This window comes from Carlito syrichta, unplaced genomic scaffold, assembly GCF_000164805.1.
Source record: "Carlito syrichta isolate Samal-C Ts95f unplaced genomic scaffold, Tarsius_syrichta-2.0.1 Scaffold288381, whole genome shotgun sequence".
Lineage (NCBI taxonomy): Eukaryota > Metazoa > Chordata > Mammalia > Primates > Tarsiidae > Carlito > Carlito syrichta.
In genome coordinates this window covers 416,651-441,772 of record NW_007232477.1, presented here as the reverse complement: position 1 = coordinate 441,772, position 25,122 = coordinate 416,651, and the positions used below count along the sequence as shown (strand labels likewise).

Here is a 25,122-nt window from a genome sequence, read left to right as displayed (position 1 = left end):
CTCTTTGTGCTATTTTTACAGTTTATTGTGAGCCTATTATAATGATGTTAAGATAAAAAAGTTTAAAACATTTTTAGAAGAATATACAAGTGAGAGAAAAAACAAAATGGAATTATATTTTGGAGGGCGGGTCCCTTGTAGTACAGGCTTCTCCCTCTAGGTAAGTGTTCTAGGAACCCATTGCATCAGTGTACCAGCTAGCATTGTTGTGAGAGGCTGCATCTGGCTTCAGTGAATTCTTTTTGGAGATTCTTTGAGCGCATTTGCCCATTTCATGATGGGTGATTTACACAAACAACCTTCCCACACCATGCTGAGTGTTCTGCAGTTTTTAACCAAAAATGGCTTGACCCTCATGCCCCACCCTCCCTATTCACCAGATGGTTCCCTGAGCAACATTTTTTGTTTGCTGGATGAAAAAAATTCTCAAAGGAAATGTTTTACCCATGTGGAGGAGGCGAAACAAAAAAATAGAAATACCAAAAGGCATCAAAATTGATGAGTCAAAAACTGTTTTGAGCAGTGGAAAAAGCATTTTGATAGGTAAATTGCATCAATCAGAGAGTACTTTGAAGGTGACTGGAGTTTAAACATGTAAGACTAAATACACTATTTTTTATAAATAAATTCCAGTTTTTTGAGCCCCCCCATAAGTTTTGTGTTGACGAGATGAAAGGTATGCTAATAAGTAAAGTACAGTTGTCTTTTTTTTTTTTTGAGTCTGTCACCCAGACTGGAGTGCAGTGGCACACTCCCGACCCCCACAGCCTCGACCTGCTGGGCTCCGGCGATCCTTTTGTTTCAACCTTCCAAGTATCCGGAACGACAGGCACTCGCTACCATGCCCAGCTAACTTTTGATTTATTGTAGAGACGAGGTCTCTCCAAATTGGCCAGGTGGGTCTTGAACCCATAGGCAGGCAATCCACTTGCCTTGGCCTTCCAAAGTGCTGGGATTACAGGCTGAGCCACCTAGCTTGGCAATGTTTTTTTAAAAAGATATTACGGGAATCTTTCTATCTTTTTTATAGCTTTTTTATTTTTATTTATTTATTTATTTGAGTTGGAATCTCACTGTCACCCAGATTGGAGTGCAGCGGCCACTCCTGGCCACCACAGCCTCGACCTGCTGGGCTCCGGCGATCCTTCCGCCTCAGCCTTCCAAGTAACTGGAACTACAGGCGCGCGCTACCACACCCGCCTAATTTTTTAAAATTTATTTTAGAGATGAGGCCTCGTCAAGTTGCCCAGGCGGGTCTCGAACCTGTGGGCTCAGGCAATCCACTCATCTCGGCCTCCCAAGGCGCGGGATTATAGGCTGAACCACCGAGCCCGGCTTTATTTTCTTAAGATATGGAAGAAGGGCCGGGCTCGGTGGCTCAGCCTGTAATCCCAGCACTTTGGCCGGAGCAAGAGGATTGCCTGAAACCATGGGTTCGAGACTAGCCTGGGTAACTTGGTGAGACCTCGTCTCTACAATAAATCAAAGAAATTAGCCGGGTGCAATAGCGCACATCTGTAGTTCCGGCTACTTGGAAGGCTGAGGGGGAAGGATCCCCAGAGACCAGCAGGTCGAGGCTGCAGTGGCTGGGAGTGTGCCACTGCACTCCAGCCTGGGTGACAGAGTGAGACTCTAACTCAAAAAAACACAACAAAACTACCCAAAAAAAAAAAAAAGATATGAAAAAGGTGAAGGGATTGTGCTTTTAGATTTCAAAGAACAGTCATTAAAATATAAACAGTTTTTCCTTTTGGCTTAAGAATTATTAATATTGTTCTTACTTATAAGTGGCAACTGAGTAATGTGTACACATGAATATAGTGTGTGGAATAACAGACATTCGAGACTCGGAAAGGTGGGAAGGTAGGAAGAGGGTGAGGGATGAGAAATTACTTAATGGGTGCAGTGTACATTATTTGAGTGATGGTTAAACATTAAAAGCCCAGACTTCAGCACTACACAGTATATCCATGTAACAAATTTGTACTTGTATCCCTTAAACTTATACAAAGATGAATGACTGATACTACCTCATTTGTACAAATGATATAATACAGTTCTTTGTGAAAGTATAATTCTTTGCAAATAGTATTTATTTATATTCTTCTTATAGTCTTTTAATAAGTTAAATTTATTTAGGTAACTGTAGCCTGTGTGATAGACTAGAATATTCCAACCCTATCATAAAGGGTGAAAGGTGCTAAGTTGGCAGGACTAAAAAGTGACTTTCCTAAACCAGTGTTTCCTAAGCAATTCATTATTGTGATCATTTCTCTTTTTTACAATGTTTCTTTCCTTCAACTCCCTGGTACTCAAGTTTGTGTTACCTAATTTTTAGTGAAATGTAGTTTTTCTCTGGTAATATCTTTAAAATATCAGCTTCTTTTTCTGTCTGAAGTTCTCTTGCATATGAGTATTAGCTATTTGTACCCCAAACATTTTCTGTCACTTTGTTTACAGTTAAGGTTTAAAATAGATGTTTATCTTTGTTTAATATGATCTTACTTTGCATTGTGAAACAACTTGCGTAAACATAAAGCGTATCATTAGAATCTATCCTGAAATTGTCCATTGACTAGCCTAACACTTCAAAACCTGAACAAGTAATCAAAATAATGAAATTAAATACCTTCAATGACATATAACAAGGGAAAAAATAAACTCTTTAAGTGTTGGTCATGTAAACAGTCTTAAAATAATATATACTCTTTGCTTTTATAATTGCCAAAGGAGTTGAATTTATTTGTGCTCTCTTATATTTTTTTTTACTAGTTTCAATAATGGATAAGGTGACGACTGTTTTCAACAGTGCCCAGAGACTAGAAGTTGTTAGAAACTGCATCTCATTTATATTTGAAAATAAAACTTTGGAGACTGAAAAGGTAATAAAATGCCATCTTTCCTAAATAAACATTTATCATTTCCCTTTCAGATTTACATTTTGATGTTATCAACTGACTTCTCTAAATCTGTCCATTTTTCTAATAAGGTGTCTTTTCATTGTTTTAATCAACACTTTGAATAGTATCTAAGATTTAAGACTGTTAGGCTAAGCCAAAGTATATGACCCAAGAGAAATATTAGTGGTAAAGTTTTTTCTCAAACTTTTTTTTTTTTTTTTTTTTTTTTGAGTTGGAGTCTCACTCTGTTGCCCAGACTGGAGTGCAGTGGCCGCTCCCGGCCACCCAGCCTTGCCCTGCTGGGCTCCCGCGATCCTTCCACCTCAGCCTTCCAAGTAGCTGGAACTACAGATGAGGTCTCAACAAGTTGCCCAGGCGGGTCTTGAACCCGCGGGCTCAGGCAATCCACTCACCTAAGCCTCCCAAGGCGCGGGATTATAGGCTGAGCCACCGAGCCCGGCTTTTCTCAAACTTTTTTTAAACATTGTTCATTAAACCCTATTTTAGCATATTACTTAGAAACTTAACATTTTAAATATGATTTTATTTATTGCAAAGAATCTAGTTAGAATACGTAATGGATTATAGAAACTATGGTATTCAACAGAAATGTGCCTAAGAGCATATTTTCTTGCCTTCTTCAATGAAATATGTTTAATATAACCCATTTTTACAGACTAATTGTCATAGTTCTGAACACCTATTTTTTTTTGAGTTGGAGTCTCACTCTGTCGTCCAGACTGGAGTGCAGTGGCCGCTCCCGGCCACCGCAGCCTCGACCTGCTGGGCTTCGGCGATCCTTCCGCCCCAGCCTTCCGAGTAGCCGGAATTACAGGCATGCACTACAACGCCCGGCTGATTTTTTGATTTATTGTAGAGATGAGGTCTCGCTGCCCAGGCAGGTCTCGAACCCGCGGGCTCAGGCAATCCACTCACCTCAGCCTCCCAAAGGTACAGGATTACAGGCTAAACCACCGAGCCCGGCTTGAACACCTATTTTAAAGGGCTGGTAAAAAAGCATGTATTAATACAAGTGTTTAACCTTACAGTAAATAGTGCAAGCTTCTTTGTGTTTTGAGTTTTTTTGGTTTCCATTTTTTCTTATGGTTGAAATGTTGCAGATTTCCTTTCACTTCTGTTGTCTTCAACTTTCATATCCTGCTTCTTAGACTTGCCCATAACAATGTTACATCCTCCTACTCAGTCTTCTTCTTTATCTTATTTTTCCTCTGATCTGTTTATTTAGGTTTTCCAAGTTAAATAAGCTTATTATTATAGTATGTAAAGTAAGTTAACTAAATCTACTTGGTGAACTAAAGGAGGCCTTTTTAGGATTTTCTTGTGATAAAGTGAAAGTTTTCTCAGCCTATAATCCCAACACTTTGGGAGGCTGAGGCAAATGGATTGCCTGAGCCCGCGAGATTGAGACCAGCTCGGGCAACTTGGTGAGACCTTGTTTCTACAATTAAAAAAAAAAATTAGCTGGGTGTGGTAGCACGCACCTGTAATCCTGGCTACTGGGAAGGCTGAGGCAAAAGGATCACTGGAGCCCAGCAGATTGACGCTACGGTGACCGTGAGCGTGCCACTGCACTCCAGCCTGGGCAACGGAGTGAGAATCCAACTCAAAAAAAAAAAAAAAGAAAGTTGCTCTGAGTCCTTTTTCTTTCTTTATTATGATATTGAAATGTGGCAAATATTATAGAACTTTCCAGTCATAAATTAAAACTGAATAGTTATTAACTAACAACTTTAAAAGTTTGAAATTACTTACATTTCATATCATTTCAATTTTTCCTCTATTCTTGCTACAGAGAATTGGCTAGTTGTAGAACAAAGGTGTCTAAGTGTGACTTTGACTCATGCATGCTCTGAAACAGCAATTTGGTAACCAAAGTTTTGTTGAGTTCAAGGGGGAAAAAAAGTGAACTTAATGATTTTTCAGTTTACTATATAAACTATCCTGTTTTTCTTCCTGGCTTATAAATATCAATAGGTATAAATCTATTTTATTATTGGTTTTAATGGCAGATCTCTTCCCTAAGAAGTTAATTCTATTAATAACTTTATTAAATGATTTTCAGGATGCATTTTTAATTTTCTGGATGATTGTTGGAAAGTTATTTTTTCCATTGGTACCTTTTGGTCACTTGTATCTCCCTTGTCCTCAGACCCTTCCTGCTGCCCTAAGAGCCCTTAAAGGAAAAGCAGCAAGACAGTGTCTTACTGATGAACTGGGGTTGCATGTCCAGCAAAATCGGGCAATATTAGACCATCAGCAGTTTGACTACGTAATAAGGATGATGAATTGTACTCTACAGGTAATTTTTAGTTCTTTCAGAGTATTCTTCTTATTTGAAAATACTTTTTACTTTTCCAGAATATTTAGTGATAACAGTTCTTAAGCCTACCATAGCTAATAGGATGAAGCATCAATATTAATATCATTTCTGTCAGATACACTTATTATTTGGCATAAATATTAAGAGGGTTTTTTTGTTATTTGTTTTCTCTTAGAAACACTAGATTATTTTGCTAATTCTCTAATATAAGCAAGCTCTTTGGAAATGAAAAGCCATCTTTAAATCATCCAGCTGTATATTGCTTAATGTCTTTAGTTACATCAGCCCTTTTCAAACAGTTTTTACTTATACTATTAAGGCAGAGTGTAAGGAATAGTGAATAATTCAAATGATAAATGAATTACTCAGGTATTTACTAAGTACTTTTTTGTGTATAAACACAAGAAAAAATTTCCAATTGGCTTCAAAATATGTGTATGATCTTACAGAAATAAATTTCCTACAAAATAATGAAGACCCAATTTAGGAGGAGCAGTTAATCTTGTTTTCCCATCTTGTCTCTGTTGTTAGATATCCTGTGACATTGGCATCCTTTTGTCTACCAGTGATGCAAAAATCCTTTCTCAAACCTCTTGTATGAAGCGAAAATGTAACTAAATATTAAGATTTCAAAGACAATCCATGGAACTCCAAAGAAAGTAGACAAAATAAATACCTGTTAAATACTGATTAATCTGCAAGCAGGAATTACAGGATATAATTAGTAATAAAATTTATGGATGAAACAAAGTCTAAGTAAATGAGAAAATATGCCACATTTATGGATTGGAAGACTTGATATGTTAAAGATATCAGTTCTCAGTTATAATACTATAAGAAAGCGATTGGGAAACTGTCAGGGGAGGGGGAGTGGGATTGGCAGTTATGGGAAACTGCTAGGGGAAGGAGGGGCATACCTCATCAACAAGGGTACCTGCATAATCAATGTTTGTATACCTAACCCTGAATTGTACCCCACATCTTTATAATTAAAAAAAAAAAGGTATCAGCTCTCCCCCCAAGATAGTTTAAGATTATAGTATATAAGACAGTGGCATAATAATAAACAAATTGACTGATAGAACAAAATAAATAGCCCAGAAGCAGATGCGTACATACATGGAAACATGATTTATGACAAAGTTGGCACTGGTTGCAAAAAGATAAGCAGTTCAGAATAAAATAGTGAAGGGATGTTTGGGTGACCATGTGCATATAATATACCATTGACACAAAATATGTACACGCACCTTCCACTATACACAAAAATCAATTCCGTATGGATTATAGACTTAAATATGAAGAAACAAAAAAGCTAACCTGTAAAGCCTAAAACTTTTAGAATACAATACAGGAGATATCCTTATGACTTTTGGATAGGGAAAGATTTTTTAAACAAGTCATAACTAGTGCCATTCTTAAAATAAAAAATTGATAAATTTGGCTACATTAGAATTAAGAAAGTCTGTTCATCAAAAGATACCATAAAGAGAGTGAAAATACAAACCTCATAGTAAGAGATGTTTGCAAAGCATAACTCTCAACAGGTGAGCACTCAGATTATAAGAACCCTTACAAGCCAGGCTCAGTGGCTCAGCCTGTAATGCTGCGCTTTGGAAGGCTGAAGTGAGTGGATTGCCTGAGCCCGCGGGTTTGAGACCCGCCTGGGAAAGTTGGCCAGACCCATCTCTACAATAAATAAAAAAATTAGCCGGGCATGGTAGCACGCGCCTATAGTTCCAGCTACTTGGAAGGCTGAGGCAGAAGGATCATCGGAGCCCAGCAGGTTGAGGCTGCGGTGACTGGGAGCATGCCACTGCACTCCAGTCTGGGTGACAGAGTGAGACTCCAACTCAAAAAAATAAAATAAAATAAAATAAAATAAGAACCCTTACAAACCAGGTGTGGTGGCTTGTTCTTGTAATCCCAGCTGCTTGGAAGGCTGAAACAGGAGGATTGCTGGAGCCTAGGATTTTGAGGCTGCAGTACACTATGATCACACCTGTGAATAGCCACTGCACTCCAGCATGAGAAACACAGCAAGACCCCATCTCTTTAAAAAAAGAAAAGAAAAGGAAAGCCTAATTTTGAAATGGACAAAAGATTTAAGTATCTTAAATAAAAGGAAACTAATTTGAATAACAATTATATGAAAATATGTCAATAATTGAGAATTAAAACTACAGTGAGAACCTTTTATACTCACTATTTGGCAGGAATTTAAACATTTGATAATAGAAGAGTTGACAAAGTTATGGAACAAATAGAGCATGTAAACTCTGCTGGTGAATGTGTAAGTTGGTACAACCACTTAAGAAAATTTAATAAGATATAAGAGGATAGACCAGGAGTGGTGGCTGGTCTCATTAATCCCAGAATTTGGGAGACTGAGGTGAGAGGATTGCTTGAGTCCAGGAGTTCGAGACCAACCTGGGCAACATAGTGAGACCTTGTCTCTATAAAAAAATTAAAAAATTAGCCTGGCATGGTGGTGCATGCCTGTGGTCTCAGCTACTCAAGAGACTAAGGGGAAGGATCACCTGAGCCTAAGAGTTCAAGGCTGTGGTGAGCTGTGATTGTGCCACTACACTCCAGCCTGGGTGACAGAGTGAGACCCCCAACTCACAAAAAATACATATATAAGAGGAAAAATAAGACAGTTTGTCACTATCTTATTAAGCTGCATATAAAGCATATTACATGACCCAGTGATTTCATTCTTGGAGAAACTTGCCCAGATACAGCAGAAGATATGTTAATAGTATTGTTTGAAATAGCAGAAAACGTATTTGTATATCTAATCCTAAATTGTACCTCACATCCTTAAAATAAAAATAAAAAAAAAATAGAAAACTTGAAATGACTTATATGCCAACCAGCAATGGAATGAATAAAGTATGGTATCTTCTTACAATAGAATCGCAATGTAAATAAATCTTAAGGGAGATAATTTTGTGCAAAAATAAAAAGACAGTTCTATCAGAATATGGTTCCACTTATACAATTTTAAAGCATGTAATAAATTATTTAGGGATGTTTAATGTAGTGATACAAACATATGTGGTACAACTATAAAGAAAACCAAAGTAATAAGAAACAGAATGGTTAAGAAAATTACCTCTGTGGGACAAAGAGGAGGAAATCAGTGAACACGAGGATCTTCAAATGTAATGGTAATATTCTATTTCTTAAACTAGGTATATGGGTGTTCGTTGTATCATTCTTTATAACTTTATAACTTATATATATTTTATGTCTTAGGTTACTACTGTTAGTTTTTGTTTTGGAGGGCATATTTTCTTCTCAAACTCTTTTCTAGTACTCTAAGTTGTATAAGTGAATTGACAAGATATTATTCACTTTTGCTGGATATAAGTTTTTACTTTAGAGTATAAGATACTATCAATAATAGTGTATAATAGCAAAAGTTGAAAACAACCCAAATGTTTACCATTTTGACATTGATTAATCATGGTACAACTCTTCTCTAGAATGCTGTTCAGCTACTAAATAAAAACAAATCTATATATGTACTAATATGGAAAATTTTCTATTATATATTGCTAGGTGGACAAAAAGAAAGTTACATAAAGTAGATATATGCTTCTACTTTTGACCTAAAATTACATGCATGTATGTATATTATAGAAAAATTTGGAAGAATATTTATACGGCATCCTTAACAGCACAGAAAGCCCCCTGCATATGAACTTGCAAGTTGTAAACTTTCAAAGATGCAACCATGCATTCACATCCAGTCACATAAGTTAGTTCACGTGTCTGGCATACATTGTCATGTTCATGTGTCCTCTACAAGTGGTTGTGCTTTTGTGTACTTTACAGTATTCTACAGAGTACTGTAATGTAATACTGTATCTGTGTGAAAAGTATTATAGTACAGTATTATATGGCCAATTGTGTTGGTTGGGTACCTAGGCTAACTTTATTGGACTTATGAACAAATTGGAACAGTTGTTTTTGAGGTCTTGGCCATGAATTCATTCCCTACCCTGATGTCCAGGAGAATGTTCTCTACATTTTCTTCTAAGATTCTTATAGTTTGAAGTTTTATATTTAAGTGGTTGATTGATTTTGAGTTAGTATGGTGTTAGGTAGCAGTCCAGTTTCATTTTTCTGCATGTAGCTAGCCAGTTTTCCCAGCACCATTTGCTAAATATGGTTTCCTTTCCTCCAGTGTTTCTTATTGATGGCTTTGTCAAAGATGAATTGTTTGAGGGACTGTGTTTTTATTTCTGGATTCTCTGCTCTGTTCCAATGGTCTGTGTGCCTATTTCTATACCAATACCATGCTGACTTGGTTAATGTAGTCTTGTAATAAAGCCTTAAGTCTTGAAGTGTGATATCTCTAGCTTTGTTCATTTTGCTGAGGATTGCTTTAGCTATCTGTGCTCTTTTTTGCTTCCAGATCAATTTCTGTATTGCCTTTTCTAGTTTGGAGAAAAATGATGTTGGCAATTTGATAGGGATTGCATTGAATCTGTAGATTGCCTTGAGTAAGATGGACATCTTGACAATATTGATTCTTCCAATCCATAAATATGGGATGTTTTTCCATTTGTTTCATCCATGATTTCTTTGAGCAGTGTTTTGTAGTTCGCATTGTAAAGGTCTTTTGCTTCTTTGGTCAGGTGGATGCCAAGGTATTTCTTTGTGTGTGTATGACTATTGTGAATGGAATTGTGTTTTTTATTTGGTTTCAGCCTGCTTGTTGTCGTTGTATAGAAATGCAACTATCTTTTACGCGTTGATTTTGTATCCAGAGACATTACCAAAGTTGTTTATCAGTGCAAAGCGGTTTTTGACAGACCCTCTGGGGTTTTCTAGGTATAGAATCATGTAGTCCACAAATAAGGATAACTTAACTTCTTCTTTTCCTATTTGGATACCTCTGACTTCTTTCTCCTGCTTGATTGCTCTGACTAGGACTTCCAGGAACATGTTGAATAAGGGGGTTGAAAGTGGGCATCCTTGTCTTGTTCCTGTTCTTAGGGGGAATGCTTCCAGCATCTGCCCATGAAGCATGATGTTGGATACAGGTTTGTTACAGATGGCTCTTATTGTTTTGAGGAGTATTCCTTCAATGCCTAGGTATATGAAGGTGTTTATCAAGAAGGGCTGGTGGATTTTATCAAATGCTTTTTCTGCATCTAATGAGATAATCATGTCGTTCTTGGTTTTACACCTGTCAATTAGCTGAATCACATTTATAGACTTGTGAATGTTGAACCAGCCCTGCATCCTGGGAATAAAACCTACCTGGTCATGATGGATGATCCTTGAAATGTGTTGTTGGATATGATTTGCTAGAATCTTGTTGAGAATTTTTGCATCTATGTTCATCAGTGAAATTGGCCTGTAATCCTCTTTCCTTGTTAGGTCTTTCCCAGTTTGGGGTATCAGGGTTTTATTAGCTTCATAGAATGAATTAGGGAGAGTTCCTTTCTTCTCAGTTTCCTGAAATACTTTCAGTAGGATTGGTATTAGCTCTTCCTTGTATGTCTTGTAGAATTCAGCTGAGAAACTAAATGGCCCAGGTTTTTTGTTTGGCCAGGAGATTTTTTTTTTTGAGTTGGAGTCTCACTTTCTTGCCCAGGCTAGAGTGCAGTGGCACACTCATGGCTACCACACCCTTGACCTGCTGGGCTCAGGTGATCCTTCCGCCTCAGCCTTCCAGGAAGCTGAAACCACAGATATGTGCCATCACTCCTGGCTCATTTTTTGATTTATTGTAGAGATGAGGTCTCGTCAAGTTGCCCAGGCTGATCTTGAATCTGCCTCCCAAATTGTTGAGATATAGGCGTGAGTCACTGCGCCTGGCTTGGCTGAGAGGTCTCTTATAACTGAGTCAATTTTCTGGATTGTTATTGGTCTGTTTTAGGGTTTCACTTTCTTCCTGTTTTAACCTTAGGAAGTTGTATGATGCCAGGAATTCCTCCATTTCCACTAGATTTTCTAGTTTGTTTGTATACAAACGTTCATAGTAATCTCTGATAATCTTTTGAATTTCTTTAGGGTCAGTTATGGCATTGCCTTTCTTGTTTCTTTTTTTTTTGAGTTGGAGTCTTACTCCGTCCCCTAGGATGGAGTACAGTGGCATGCTCACAGCCACCCCAACGTCAGTGCGCTGGGCTCAGGTGATCCTTCCACCTCAGCCTTCCAAGTAGCTGGAACTACAGGTGCGTGCTACCACACCTGGCTAATTTTTTGATTTATTGAAGAGATGAGGTCCTGCCAAGTTGCCCAGGCTGGTCTTGAACCTGTGGACTCAGGCAGTCCTCTTACCTCGGCCTCCCAAAGTGCTAGGATTACAGGCTTGAGTCACCGTGCCTGGCCCCTTTTTTGTTTCTAATTGTATTTATTCAAACTTTCTCTCTCTTTCTCTTTTTAAATCAGTCTGGCCAGAGGTCTGTCGGTCTTATTTATCCTTTCAAAAAACCAGCTTTTTTTTACCTTTTGATTCTTTCTGTGATATTCTTGTCTTCTGTTTCCTGCAGTTGTCACTTTATCTTAGTAATTTGGAATTTTCTACTGAATTTAGGATTTAATTATCTTTAGCTATGACATTAGGCTATTTACTTGCCATCCTTCTATTTTCTTGGTAAGGTGTGTAATGTTATAAACTTCCTTCTCAATATACCGTCTTCATGGTATCCCAGAGGTTTTGATATATTGTATCTTTGTTTTCATTTATTTCCAGGAATCTTTTAAAATCTGTCTTGATTTCTGTGTTGACCCAAGAGTCATTCAGAAGCAGGTTGTTTAGCTACCATGTGTTTGGGTGTGTTTTTTGGGGGGAGGGGGTTCTTGTTGGTGGTGATATTTATTTTTACTTCACTGGGGTCTGAGAAGATGCTTGATATTATTTCAGTCTTTTGAAATTTGTTCACGCTTGATTTATGCCCAAGAATGTGTCCCATGTGCTGATGAGTAGAATGTATACTCCGTGGTTGTTGGGTAAAGTGTTCTGTAGATGTCTATTAGGTCCAGTTGACTGAGTGTTGAGTTAAGGTTCTGGATAGTTTTGTTTTTTTTTGAGTTGGAGTCTCACTCCTTCGCCTAGGTTGGAGTGCAGTGGCATACAAGCTCACAGCCACCCCAGTGTCAACCTTCTAGGCTCCAGTGATCCTTCCGCCTCAGCCTTCCGAATAGCCAAAACTTCAGGCGCCTGGCTATTTTTTATTTTATTGTAGAGACAAGGTCGCCAGGTTGCCCAGGCTGGTTTTGAACCCGTGGGCTCAGGCAGTCCACTCGCTTCAGCCTCCCAAAGTGCTGGGATTACAGGCTGAGCCACCAAGCCCAGCCTCTGGATGTTCTTGTTGTTTTTGTGCCTTGATGATCTGTCTAGGACTGTTAGCAGGGTATTAAAGTCCTGACTATGATTGTATGGGTGTCTATGTCCTTTCTTAGTTTATGTAGCAATTGCTTTATAAATCTGGGTGCTTCTATGTTGGGTGCTTATATGTTTTTGTTTTTTGGTTTTTGGTTTTTTTGAGTTGGACTCTGTCACCCAGATTGGAGTGCAGTGGCTGCTCCTGGCCACCGCAGCCTCGACCTGCTGGGCTCCAGCGATCCTTCTGCCTCAGCCTTCCAAGTAGCTGGAATTACAGGCACGCACTGCCATGCCCAGCTAATTTTTTGATTTATTGTAGAGATGAGGTCTCGCCAAGTTGCCCAGGCAGGTCGCGAACCCACGGGCTCACGCTTATATGTTTAAATAAGTATTTCTTGCTGGTGGATTGAGTTTTTTATCATTATGTAGTGTACTTCTGTGCTCTTTTGAAGTTTTATTGGTTTGAAGCCTGTTTTGTCTGATATAAGAATAGTTAGCCAGCAAGGCTCAGTGGCTCAGCCTGTAATCCCAGCACTTTGGGAGACCGAGGTGAGTGGATTGCCTGAGCCCGCGGGTTCGAGACCCGCCTGGGCAACTTGACGAGACCTCATCTCTACAATAAATCAAAAATTAGCCGGGTGTGGTAGCGCACGCCTGTGGTTCCAGCTACTTGGAAGGCTGAGGTGGAAAGATCGCCGGGGCCCAGCAGGTTCAGGCTGCGGTGACCAGGAGCAGCCATTGCACTCCAGTCTGGGTGACAGAGTGAGACTCCAACTCAAAAAAAGGAAAAAAAGGATAGTTAGCCTGCTTTTTTTGTTTTCCATTTGCCTGAAAGATTTTTCTCCAGCCCCTTACTTTGAGCCTGTGTATGTCCTTTGAACTGAGATGGGTTTCTTGGCGGCAGCAGAATGTTAGATCATGTTTCTTTATCCAGCTTGCCACTCTATGCCTTTTTAGTGGCACATTCAGTCCATTTATGTTCAAGGTAATTACTGATATGTGAGCATTTATCCCTGTCATAATGCTCTCAAGAGGATGCTTTGCTGCTGCTCCTGTTGCTTCTGCTGCCATTACTGCTGCTTCTCCTCCTCCTCCTCCTCCTTCATTTTCAATTTTTGTGGATGATCTGTATGCTCTGTTAATTCTGTACTTGCCTATACTTTTGTGGTGGAGGGAACCATTCTTTAGTTTCTGTGCTCAGAATTTTCTTAAGCATCTCTTTAAGAGCTGGTCTGGAGGTGGCATAGTCTTTTAGGGATTGGATGTCTGGGAGGGGTTCTAATTCTCTATCACTAATGAAGTTTAGCTTGGCAGAGTAGGAACTTCTTGGCTAGCATTGCTTATCTTTGAGAAGACTAAAGATGGGACTTCAGTGCCTTCTGGCTTGTAGAGTTTTTACTGAGAAGTCTACTGCAATTCTGATGGGTCTTCCCCAGTAGATGGTCTTTCCCCTTCTCTATAGTTGCCTTTAGGATTTTTTCTTTCATGCTTACCTTGTAGAGACAAGTTACTCTATATCTTGAGAATGGTCTTCTCATGTAATACCTTGCAAGAGTTCTCTGAATCTCTTGTGTTTAAATGGTTGCCTCTCTAGCAAGATGGGGAAACTTTCTTGGTTGACCTCTTGGAAGACTTGTTCTAGGTTGTTCTCAGTTTTCCTTTCAGTTTCAGGGATGCCAATCAGTCATAGATTTTGTCTTATTACATAATCTTACAGCTCCCATAGGTTTTGTTCATTCTTTTTGATCCTTTTCCCCTTGTTTTTGTCAGACTGAGTTAGTTCAATATTTTGATCTTCGGGTCCTGAGATTCTTTTCTCTGCCTGGTCAATTCTGCTCCTAGGCCTGCTATTATGCTTTGAGATTTCAGGAAGGAATTCATTTCCAGAATTTCAGATTGGATCTTTCTTGTACTGGCCATCTTTTATTTCCTGCACTGCTTTTGTTACCTGCGTGAGCTTTGCTTCCAATTTTGCCTGGTTTTTCTTAATCATTTTCACCATCATTGTCTGAATTCTGTGTCTGTCATCAGGGACAGGGCATTCTGGATGAATTCCATTGTTTGAGAACTAGAAGATGCTTTTGTAGGTACTGATGCTTTTGTAGGTACTGCCTCTTTACAGCTTTGAGGATTGCTGGTGTTTTTCTGCTGGTTCTTCCTCATCTGTGAGGACCAACACTTCTCTTTTTTAGTTTTGTTGTTTTGTAGTTAAATACAGCCTAGCTCCCCAATGACTTTTTCTGCCATTCAAAATTGTTCACACAGGGAGAGAGAGAGGAACATCTACTCCCACTCCCCTGTTCTTGCTGGGCAGTACTCAGAACTCAGAGACTTTCCATTGCCAAGTTTTTCCTGTGGCCAGCTGCTTTCTGAGACCCAGTTGCAAACTCATTCTGGGGATGAGGAGGGAGGATGGATCCCCTGCCTGCTGGCAACACTGCTAGAGTGTCTGTACTGCATATAGCCCAGAAGTCTCCCAGCAGGAAATGCGTCCTCCAGGTGCCTTTCATGACATACCTCCCCCACCAAAGATGGCCCTTAGAATTCAGAAGCAGCAGAGTCTCTGCCACGTGGGACCTGCCCGTTGGGCAAGTGAGGCTGGCAGGCACTCCTTCCTGGTCTGGGGGTGAGGCTGGCTGTCAGATGCTGGTTGGGGGCACCTAGTGAGTACAGCTAGCAGGTGAACCTTCCAGACCTGGGAGCCACCAAGCAGGGATCACGCTTCTGGGTTGACTGACAGTAGGCGTCTGTGCTCAGGTGAGTTCCTAGTTACATATGGGCTCTGGCAGCAGTCCACTATACCCTAAGCTGGCCTCCTTCTGTGTGGTACCGAAGACCCCTGCATGGCTAGGGGCAGGGAAACTCACAGACCGTTTCAGGAGCACTCACCCTCCTTGCATACAAGGCAGGACTGCAAATCCTATGGGGGCTTGCCACCCAGTGGGGGTGGAGCCTCCCAGCTCCAGCACTGTCCATCCACTCTCTTTCCTCCTTGCTCCCTATGTGTTCCTAGAGTCCTCTGTGGGATTGTAGGGTGCTGCCTCCATCTAAATCTGCTGAAACTACCTGGGATTACCTGCAACTGGAATGATCTTCTTTCTTCTGCTCTGCAAGAGAGGTACCAGTTGGCTACGCCCTGGTTGCCAGTTTGGATCCTCCCCAATGTCTTTTGTTACTTTGTTATAGTAACTTTGTTATATTAGTATAGAGAATAAAGGAGTAGGACTAACAGATCAAGGTCTCTAGAAGTCCTAAAGTCAGGTAATTCCCTTACCTCTTAATAATTAGTACAAAAACTATTTTAGGAGCTTTTAGCTATTAGTACTTTTTATGCTGTTTATTAACTGAAGAACTAAGTTAATGCCTTCTCTAAACTCAATTTTAGCACATACAATTAGTAGGTTACTTATAGAATAGCAGGTGTCCTTAGGCTACACATATTTTTCATTTAAGTAATCATTTCTGGAAAAGATATGGAATTTTTTGTCTCTTTCAAATATGCTTGGATTGAGGAACACTTAATATTTTATAATTCAGTCTTTCATATATACATAAAAATAGATTCTGTGCTTCATGGACACATTCTGTTGTTTAACATTATATACAGACCCTTCTCAGTTACAAATAGACTTACATGTGATATTCTTATTTAAATGTGTTATTTATTATCCACTTGGGATTTGTTAGTATTTATATTCTTAGTACACCAACGTACTTATCAAGGGGGATTTAACATAACATTCTGAACATTTTTTACAAAAGAATAGAGTTTCAAGGCATAGTGGCCAAACATCTGTGTTGGTTCTTTAGGAAAGAAATATTAACTAAATGAACTAATTTTTAGGTAGTGATACAACAACTTTAGTAATTTTTGCTTTTTGTAACCTAGAAATTATTCTCTCTTCCCTATCCTCAAGGGAAAGTTAAATGGAACATGAATACTGCCAAAAGTCTATTTGTTTATCAAATTCTTTCTGTGTTAATATATTTTTTTCACAGCACTGGTTTATAGAAGTTTTAGATTATTTCTACATATCATCTCATTTCAAATAACTGATCATATTTTAGTAATTTTTGAAACTGGGATTACCAAAAAAACTCTCCAAAAATATCATGATCTTAACTCTTCATTTTAGCAAATATACAGTTAAAGCTTTTTATGTGTCAAGACCTTAGTTAAGATCTTTTAACAATAAATTGTAGTTTGAAAACCAAGTGAGGTCTTCTATTTCCAAGATCATGATTAACTGCATACTATGAGGGACCCTCTCACTAACATAGAAATAGATCTTAGAAACTTGCAAACAAACAAATATGAACCATGATTTAGATACATTTTTTTCTCCCAAGAAGAAAAGGAAATCTCTAATATACTCCTCCTTCTACTCTTAAGAAAAGGACAAATAGGGAAAACCAATCCCTGAGCAATTAGCAGTTGGGAAAACCAGATTTGTTAGTTGGTCTGCTGGTTACACCTGAAAGTTTTGAGATATGGGGATAAAATAAGTAAACAAAGAGATAAAAGCATAATTACAAAAAATTCAAAGGGTATGTTAAACAACAGACAAGACAATGACAGCATTATAGTGAACTGGAATGCACATCTGAAGTAATAATACATAGTGGAGCAAAGAGAGATAAGAAGATGGAATATATGGGAGAGAAGTTAAGGCACGTGAAGGTTATAATGAAGGGGCCGTCATACACAGTATGTGCTAGACTTCACAAGGTAAGGAACTTTGCTAGAATGTAAATCAATGTATTGTTGTCTTCATGAAAGAAGTACTACTATGTGGGGGGGAGGGGAAGAGTAAACTATGTTAAACAGTAGGCTTAGTGTCAGATGGCATTGGCCAATGGCCAGTATCTCCAAAAGTAACCAAGGATTCTGTCTTATTAAAGAGGAGAGGCTTCGAAGTGAAGCCTCAGATTTTGTCAAGGCTGAAAACTTTTTATAAAATTTCATTGGTTTCTGTATACTTTCTTATACTGGGCATACTGAAATGATTAAGATATAATCCTGGTTCTCAACGAGTTCACAGTCTAGAAGGAAAGATTCATAGGTAAATTAACATAATATAGTAATATAAGCACTGATCAAGTTCGTGTGGAAAGTACTATGAAAGCGCTTATGGGATTACTCAATTTGGAGTGGGAAGGAGATGGTATTTATCAGAGAAGGATCCGGAGGAGGAGTATTCCAGGAGAAGACACTGCTAGTAGAAAAAAAGAAGTACGGAAAGGGCTGTGGTTTTGAATACTGAAGAATATTTCCATGTCAGTGAGTTTTGTGTAGAAATGTGGTTGGAGAAGAGATGAGCGCAGACGAGCGAGTAACTTCTGGTTAAAGTGAGTGCATTGCATATATACATTTAACCTCTGCTACTACCCAAAACCCCATTGAAACAAAAGTAAGAGGTTTCTTTGTTTTTTGTTTTGTATTGCTTTATCTTTTTAATACACAAACTCACAGGCAAAACAGGAATGAAACTAGAAAGCTGATGGATGAATGATCTTTACTTAGCAGACCCAAGAAAGACTTTTCCTAGCTGGCAGGGGGGAAGCCTTGAAGTAACGCAGTTTGCCGAACCCCAAAAGTCTCCTGAATTGGCAGCATCAGTTATCTCTGGAAAGGAGGATAAGGAGGGACCAAAAATTCAAAATAGAGGATTGGTTGAAAGCAACTTTAGATGCTGTTGGGTTCCCCTCCCTGATCCTTTCCTAATTCTGTGTAAGCAGCCAGCTGTCTCTCCTTTACCCTGGCAGAAGATTGCATGTTTGTTTATATATTTACTTTTTTTTTTTTTTTGAGTTGGAGTCTCACTCTGTTGCCCAGACTGAAGTGCATTGGCTGCTCCCGGCCACTGCAGCCTCGACCCCACTGGGCTCCGATGATCCTTCCGCCTCAGGCTTCCGAGTAGCTCGAATTACAGGCATGCGCTACCATGCCCGGCTAATTTTTTGATTTATTGTAGAGATGAGGTCTCACCAAGTTGCCCAGGCGGATCTCAAACCCTCAGGCTAAGGCAATCCATTTACCTCAGCCTCCCAAAGTGTGGGATTACAGGCTGAGCCACCGACCCCGGCTTATATTTACTTTTTAAGACAGGGAGAGGCTGCCATTAGTCTGGGAAGTACTAGATCTGGTTGAGGGAAATTCTGTCTTGCTGCAAAGAAGGGAATTAAGTGAATACCAAATATTGAGAATGCCAGCAGACTTTTCCCTTCTAGCTTCCAGAACCCTGGCAGCCTGCCCTCAAGGCAAGAGACTGTAAGACTGTTCTCAGAGAAATGTGACCAAAGAGAAAAATACTTTATTAAAGATACTGAGATTAGGAGTTTTTCAGTAGAGCAGATCTGCTAGGTCATATTAATGAAACTTGGTTAACAAATTTTATCTGTGTACTCATTGTTTTCTTTTACATTCTTTGGTTTACTTCTTGTCTAAGATGACCGAAATAAAAGGGATGTTAAACAAAATTGGTTTCTGCTCCCACTGTTTTTCCCCAAGTCTGCTTTCATTCTCCATTCCCCCTTGTAAGAGAACCATCCAGTCAGTATTTACTAATTGTACTGTCCTCTTTCTTCTTGGATACTGTATCATTCTGGACTTCCTCAGATAATCTCAGCTTTTTTTGTCTGTGGAACTGGGTAAGCCACGATCACTCTTACCCTCTGAAATAGGTTCAGAGAAATTAAGTACATTTCCCAAATCATACAGCTGGTAAATAGAAGAAATGAGTTCTAATTGAAAACAATTTCTAAAACAACTTATGGTACAGGTTGGGAAAATCCTTAAGTAACATTTTTCATTTTCTGCAACTCTATATTATCTTATCTTGGTTACATCTATCTAAATATGTAGAAAATGCCAACAATAATTTCCAAGTATTCTGGACAATAATTGCTTTGCAAATGGAATTTAAAATAGTATTTTACCTGGTTTTATCAAATTCCATTGAGTTTTTATTATATATATATATAAGGGGCATTTAATAGAAATTTAATCGACTGTAGCAGTTACAGATTTGACATTCTGTGTGTTGACTATTTGATAACAATTCATGATAAATGGTAATACACATTTTTGTTGAGGCAGAAATTAGAGTTGTATATGTAATGCTAGTATGTGCTAGTGAAACAGCTAGCATGTAAACCTTGAAAACCACTGCCCATTCTGCTTCTCAACTTGGCATTGTTGTTTGGGGTTTCGTTTTTTTCTTTTTTCTGGTTTTTTTTTTTTTTTTGGTGGTTTTTGGTTTGTTTTTGTTGTTTTGTTTTTTTTTTTTTTTTGAGTCAGAGTCTAACTCTCACTCACTGTCAATTAGGCTGAAGTGTAGTGGCACCACCACGGCTCACAGCAGCCTCAACCTTCTGGGCTCAAGTGTGATCCTTCTGCCTCAGACTCCCAAGCAGCTGGGACAGGAACATGCCACCACACCTGACTAATTTTTTTTTTTATTTTTTGTAGAGATGAGGTCTTGCTGTGTTGCCTGGGCTGGTCTCAAACTCCTGGGCTCAAGCATTTCTCCCAATTTAGCCTCCCAAAGTGCTGGGATTACAGGCATGAACCACCATGCCAGTGGCATTGTTTTTGTTTTGTTTTGTTTTATTTTGTTTTTTTAAGTGAGAAGGCAGGATTTATTGAGAGGACAGAAAAGCTCCCACAGTGGGAGGGGACCTGAAGGGGTTGCTGATTTGGAGCTGAAACCTGATGCTTATATAGTCCTAAGTCCAAGCCAGTTGGCTAGCACTATCTGTGAGCTGATTGGTCCACACTAACTGTTTCTGATTGGTCAGTATTAAGGACCAATCGGCAGGAGGTAGGGACCTACTGGTGACCTGCTTGGTTGTTTTTCAATCCCAGCAGTGAGTACTTAAGCTTTAGCTTGAGAGGCTTGCAGGAAGCTTGTTTCCCAACACTGAGCTTGAAAGGCCCACTGGGAGTTCACTACATTGTCTGTCTGCCCAACCCCTCTTCAGCCATCTCCTGTCTTATTCCCCCCTCTGGAGCAGTAACCCCAACTGTCGCTAGGGAGCGAGAACGATCACCTGTCTGGCTACCTTCCGCTGATCACAGGCATTGTATAAGGACGGCAGCTAAGGATCCTCTGGAGAGCAATCCAAAGGTCCCCGGTAGAAGGAAACCTCCACACAAGGTTCCATCTGCATTACCACCTGGGGTCTGATGACCTCCAGGTGAGAAGAAACAAACTTTACAAGAAGGTTAACTATATACATGAACCAAACACAAGCAATATAACAAAAGGAGCTATTAAGGAAAAAACCCATGTCCATATACAGAAATTCCTAGAGAAGATAAAAAAAAGATTGTAACCAACTGTGTCCTGAAACTGCCTGTTCTTGTAAAGAGTCAATGATTTTATGATTGTTTTATAACCTGTAAAGTCTCTTCTATTTGGGAAGAAGTGTTAATATGGAAACCAGTTTCATTTAATAATGTACATGTTCTTCCACATTCTGCCATGAGCATATCCAACATTTGAATAATTACCCTGTTGAGCCATGTACGTAATGGAGGGTGAGAGAGGGTGCTTATAAGAAGCTAGGACTAATGATACTAAAAACAGGAAGCAAGATAGAGTAGGCATTTTGCTTGTTCCTGTGAGGGAGACTTCTAGGAAAGAAAATAATCCCATGGGCGCTCAGGATTAAGGGGTCCTTGAGAGAGACATCTAACGGTACAAATCAAGATGAAAACAAAGGCAACAAGTAGAGGTAGAACCAGCAAGAGGAAATCCATAGGCAGTAAGTAGTGGCACTTATCTTTTACAAGCTTAGTTTGATTCTGTATGCTCTTCCAGGTCAGCTGAGGCAACTTCTGGTCTCCAGGCTTTCACTCTAGTGTCATGGAGCCACAACTCTATTCCAGTAAACCTTTCCTTTCATCAAGTCCCTGTTCGGGTGCCAAAACTGATGTGGATTTTTCAGGTCATCCTTGGCTTGGAGAGTGTCAGCTCAATGGGTTGGCCAGCCAAGCCCCAGAAAAGGTCATCTGGAGGGGAACTGGTAAGCCTAGCCCTGGAAGTGTTGACTGTAATGGGCTGGCAAGCCAAGCCCTCAGCTTTGGAGTCTCACCTTCTTTCAGCAGCTCTCCTGGTTCAGCTGGCTCTGTCGGCTGGCAAGCCAGCCTCTAGGGTGCATGGCTCTTTGGCTCCGACAATCTTCTGCAGCTCTTCAGGTCACATCTCTTCAGGGTCGAGGTTCTTGTCTCATGTCCAGGAAGAATGAGGGACACAGATAGCCAGAAAGTGAGAAAGCAGGATTTATTGCGAGGACAGAGAAACTCCTACAGTGGGTTGGGACCCAAGGGTTTGCCTGGCGTTGTTTTCTAGTAGTCATGTGACTTTTGAAGTTCTATTTGTGCAATATATATAGTATCTATGGCATATGTATTATTCAAAGAATAATAATAAAATACACCTGTGTACCCAACACCCAGTATAAGATACAGAACATTAACACTGAAGTGCTTCATAGCTCTGCCTCACCTACTTTTTCTCTTCTTTCTCTTTGGAACCACTGTCCTAAATCTGGTATTATTATTTCTTTGCTTTTTACCAACGTTTCACTCCATAGGGGATGCACTCTTAAAATATAATTTGGTTTAGTTTTGCTTGATTTTTACTTTCTTGTGATTGGAATCATCCTGTTTATTCATTGATACAGTAAGTATTTCTTGTGCAACTGCTTATAATACTCATCTGTCGTGATGCATGTAGTTATGGTTAATTTTCACTGATGTATAAGTTCATTCTACTATTGAAAGACATTTCATTTCCCTAGCAGCAAAAACAATTGAATGGTGTAAATAAAACCAGTTTTGTAATGATCATCCTTTTTTTCTGAGTTGGAGTCTCACTCTGTTGCCCAGGCTGGAGTACAGTGACATAATCACAGCTCATTGCAGCCTCGAATTCCTGAGCTCAGGTGATCCTCCTGCCTCCACCTCCAAGCAGCTTGGACTACAGGTGTGCATTGCCACATCCAGCTAATTTTTATTTTTGGTTTTGTAGAGGCAAGTTCTAATTGTGTTGCCTAGGCTGGTCTCAAACTTCTGGGCTCAAGCAACCCTCCTGCTTTGACCTCTCAAAGTGCTGTGATTATAGGTGTGAGCCACCATGCCAGCCATAACCATTCTTAATACATGCCTCATTATGCACTCGGGCAAGAGTTTCTCATGGATACATAGGAATGAAATTACTGAGTCAACAGTATATGCAATTTCAGCTCTACTAGATTTTGACAAATTATTTTCTAAAATGGTTTTACAAGTTTATACTCTTACAACAATATATGAGATTTTATATTGCTTCACATCCTTGCCAACTTATGGTATTAAAAATTCTGATTTTAAAATTCTATCAGTTCAGTAATTAAAAAGGAGCATATTGTTGTATAATTTGTATTTCCTTGATAACTAATAAATGGAACAGATTTTTATGTTTGCTTCTTTTGCCCTTTTGCATTGTTTCTCTTTTTCTCATTGTTTTATAGGAGTTTTTAATATATACTGAAAACCAATTCTTTTATAATTATATATATTGCAGATATATTTTCCTAGTTTGTGATTGTATTTTCTCTTTCTGGTATCTCTTGATAAGTGTGTAATTTTAACGTAGTCAACTTTATTAATCATTTTCTTCATGTTTTGATACTTTTTTTCCCCTTTTTTGATTTGGAGTCTCATTCTGTCACCCAGGCTGGAGTGCAGTGGCACGCTCACAACCACCACAGCCTCGACCTTCCAAGTAACTGGAACCACAGGCACACACCACCACTCTTGGCTAACTTTTAAAAATTTATTATAGAGACGAGATCTCGCCAAGTTGCCCAGGCTGTCTTGCCTCACCTCCACCTCCCAAAGTGCTGGGATTACAGGTGTGAACCACTGCGCCCGGCATTTTGATACTTTTTGTGTGTCTTTTGCAGGAAATCTTCCCTAGCATGAGGTCATAGTCTCTTGAAATGTTTAATATTTTGCCTGCCTTTCATGTTTAATTGTTAATCTATCTGAGACTGATTTTTGTGAGATAGACATCTAGTTAATTTTTTCAAATGAATAACCACTTGTTTCAGGACAATTTATTTAATAGTGTCCTTTCTCCTCCGATTTGCAAATTACCCCTTTTTTGTACCTCAAATGTCTATAAATATGTGAGTCTGTTCAAGATTCTATTCAGTTCATCTACTTGCCCATTTACACAAGAGCACTATATAGTCTTAATTAAAGTTTTATAATAAATTTTGCTATTTGCTAAGGCAAGTCCCCATGCTGTATCTTCATAAGATGTGTCTTGCCTCTGCTTTGCTTTTAGCTTTTTCATATCATTGTAGAATAACCCTATTTACATCCATGAGAAACTCTATTGGGACTTTGATAAAATTACATTGAATTTATAGATTAATGTAGGAAGAATTGACTTTTTTCACAAGTCTTCCTATCCATAAACCTGTATGTTTCTTAGTAAATAGAGATCTGTAATGTCTTTAATAACTTTTTATTATTTTTTTCCATGAAGGTCTTGTACATTTCTAGTTGCCCTATTCTTTGTTGTTGCTATTTTAAATGCTATTTTGTTGGGGGGGGGGTTTGTTGTTTGTTGTTTTGACATGGTCTTACTCTATTGTCTAGGCCAGAGTGTAGTGGCACAATCACAGCTCACCGCAGCCTTAAACTCCTAGGCTCAGGTGATCCTCCTGCCTCAGCCTCCCAAGTAACTATAACTACAGGCGTGTGCCATGACATCCATTAAGATGATACTGCTCAATTTCCAAAAAACTCATTGAAATCGAGAGTACAAACCAATGGGACTTGCATTTAGTTTATATGCTAATTCAGGAAGAATTAATATTAGGTCATTCCATCCATAAGTGGCCTATTTTTCCATTTTTGTTTATGCCTTTCAGTAAGCTTTAAAGTTTTCTTAGAAGTTTTTGCTTTGTTAAATGTATTCTTTAGCAGGTTTTCTAGGCATGCAATATTACCAATCCAATCCAATCCGAAAGAAAGAGTCTGTGTTACTATATTTGCCAGAAGCTCCAGGCCAGTGTTAAATAAAAATCTAATAGACATTATTCCTGTCTCAATCTTGATCAAAATGGTTAGTGTTTTATTATTTAGGATATTATTTGACTTTAGTGATAGATCTTGTTATCTTGAACTAGTTTTCTTCTATTCCCATTTTACTTATTTGTATTGGCTGATAAATATTTTCCAATTGCTTTTCAGCAGTTATTAAAATAATGCTTTTTCTCTCCCTTTGTGCTGATTTAGTGGATTAAATTGATACATTTTCCTCATTGACACATGGTTACATTGCTTTACCCTTTCCATGAAACTTGTTTTTTTTTTTCTTTGTGAAAGCCTGTAGGATTTGTTTCCAGTCTTATGAAATTTTTTTTGTTGTTGTTTTTGAGTTGGAGTCTCACTCTGTCGCCCAGACTGAAGTGCAGTGGCTGCTCCCGGCCATCGCAGCCTCGACCTGCTGGGCTCCGGCGATCCTTCC

The 25,122-nt window shown here is 39.0% G+C and overlaps 1 protein-coding gene across 2 annotated transcripts in view; it reads left to right on the top strand.

Annotated features, from left to right (window-relative positions):
* SBF2 (SET binding factor 2) overlaps window positions 1-25,122 on the top strand; it is a 241,686-nt gene that overhangs the window by 72,312 nt on the left and 144,252 nt on the right. For both annotated transcript variants that reach the window (XM_021710296.1, XM_021710295.1), the window contains exons 13-14: window positions 2,773-2,882; window positions 5,071-5,220. In XM_021710296.1, coding sequence (XP_021565971.1) covers window positions 2,773-2,882; window positions 5,071-5,220 — 260 coding nt within the window. The remainder of the gene's footprint in view (window positions 1-2,772; window positions 2,883-5,070; window positions 5,221-25,122) is intronic.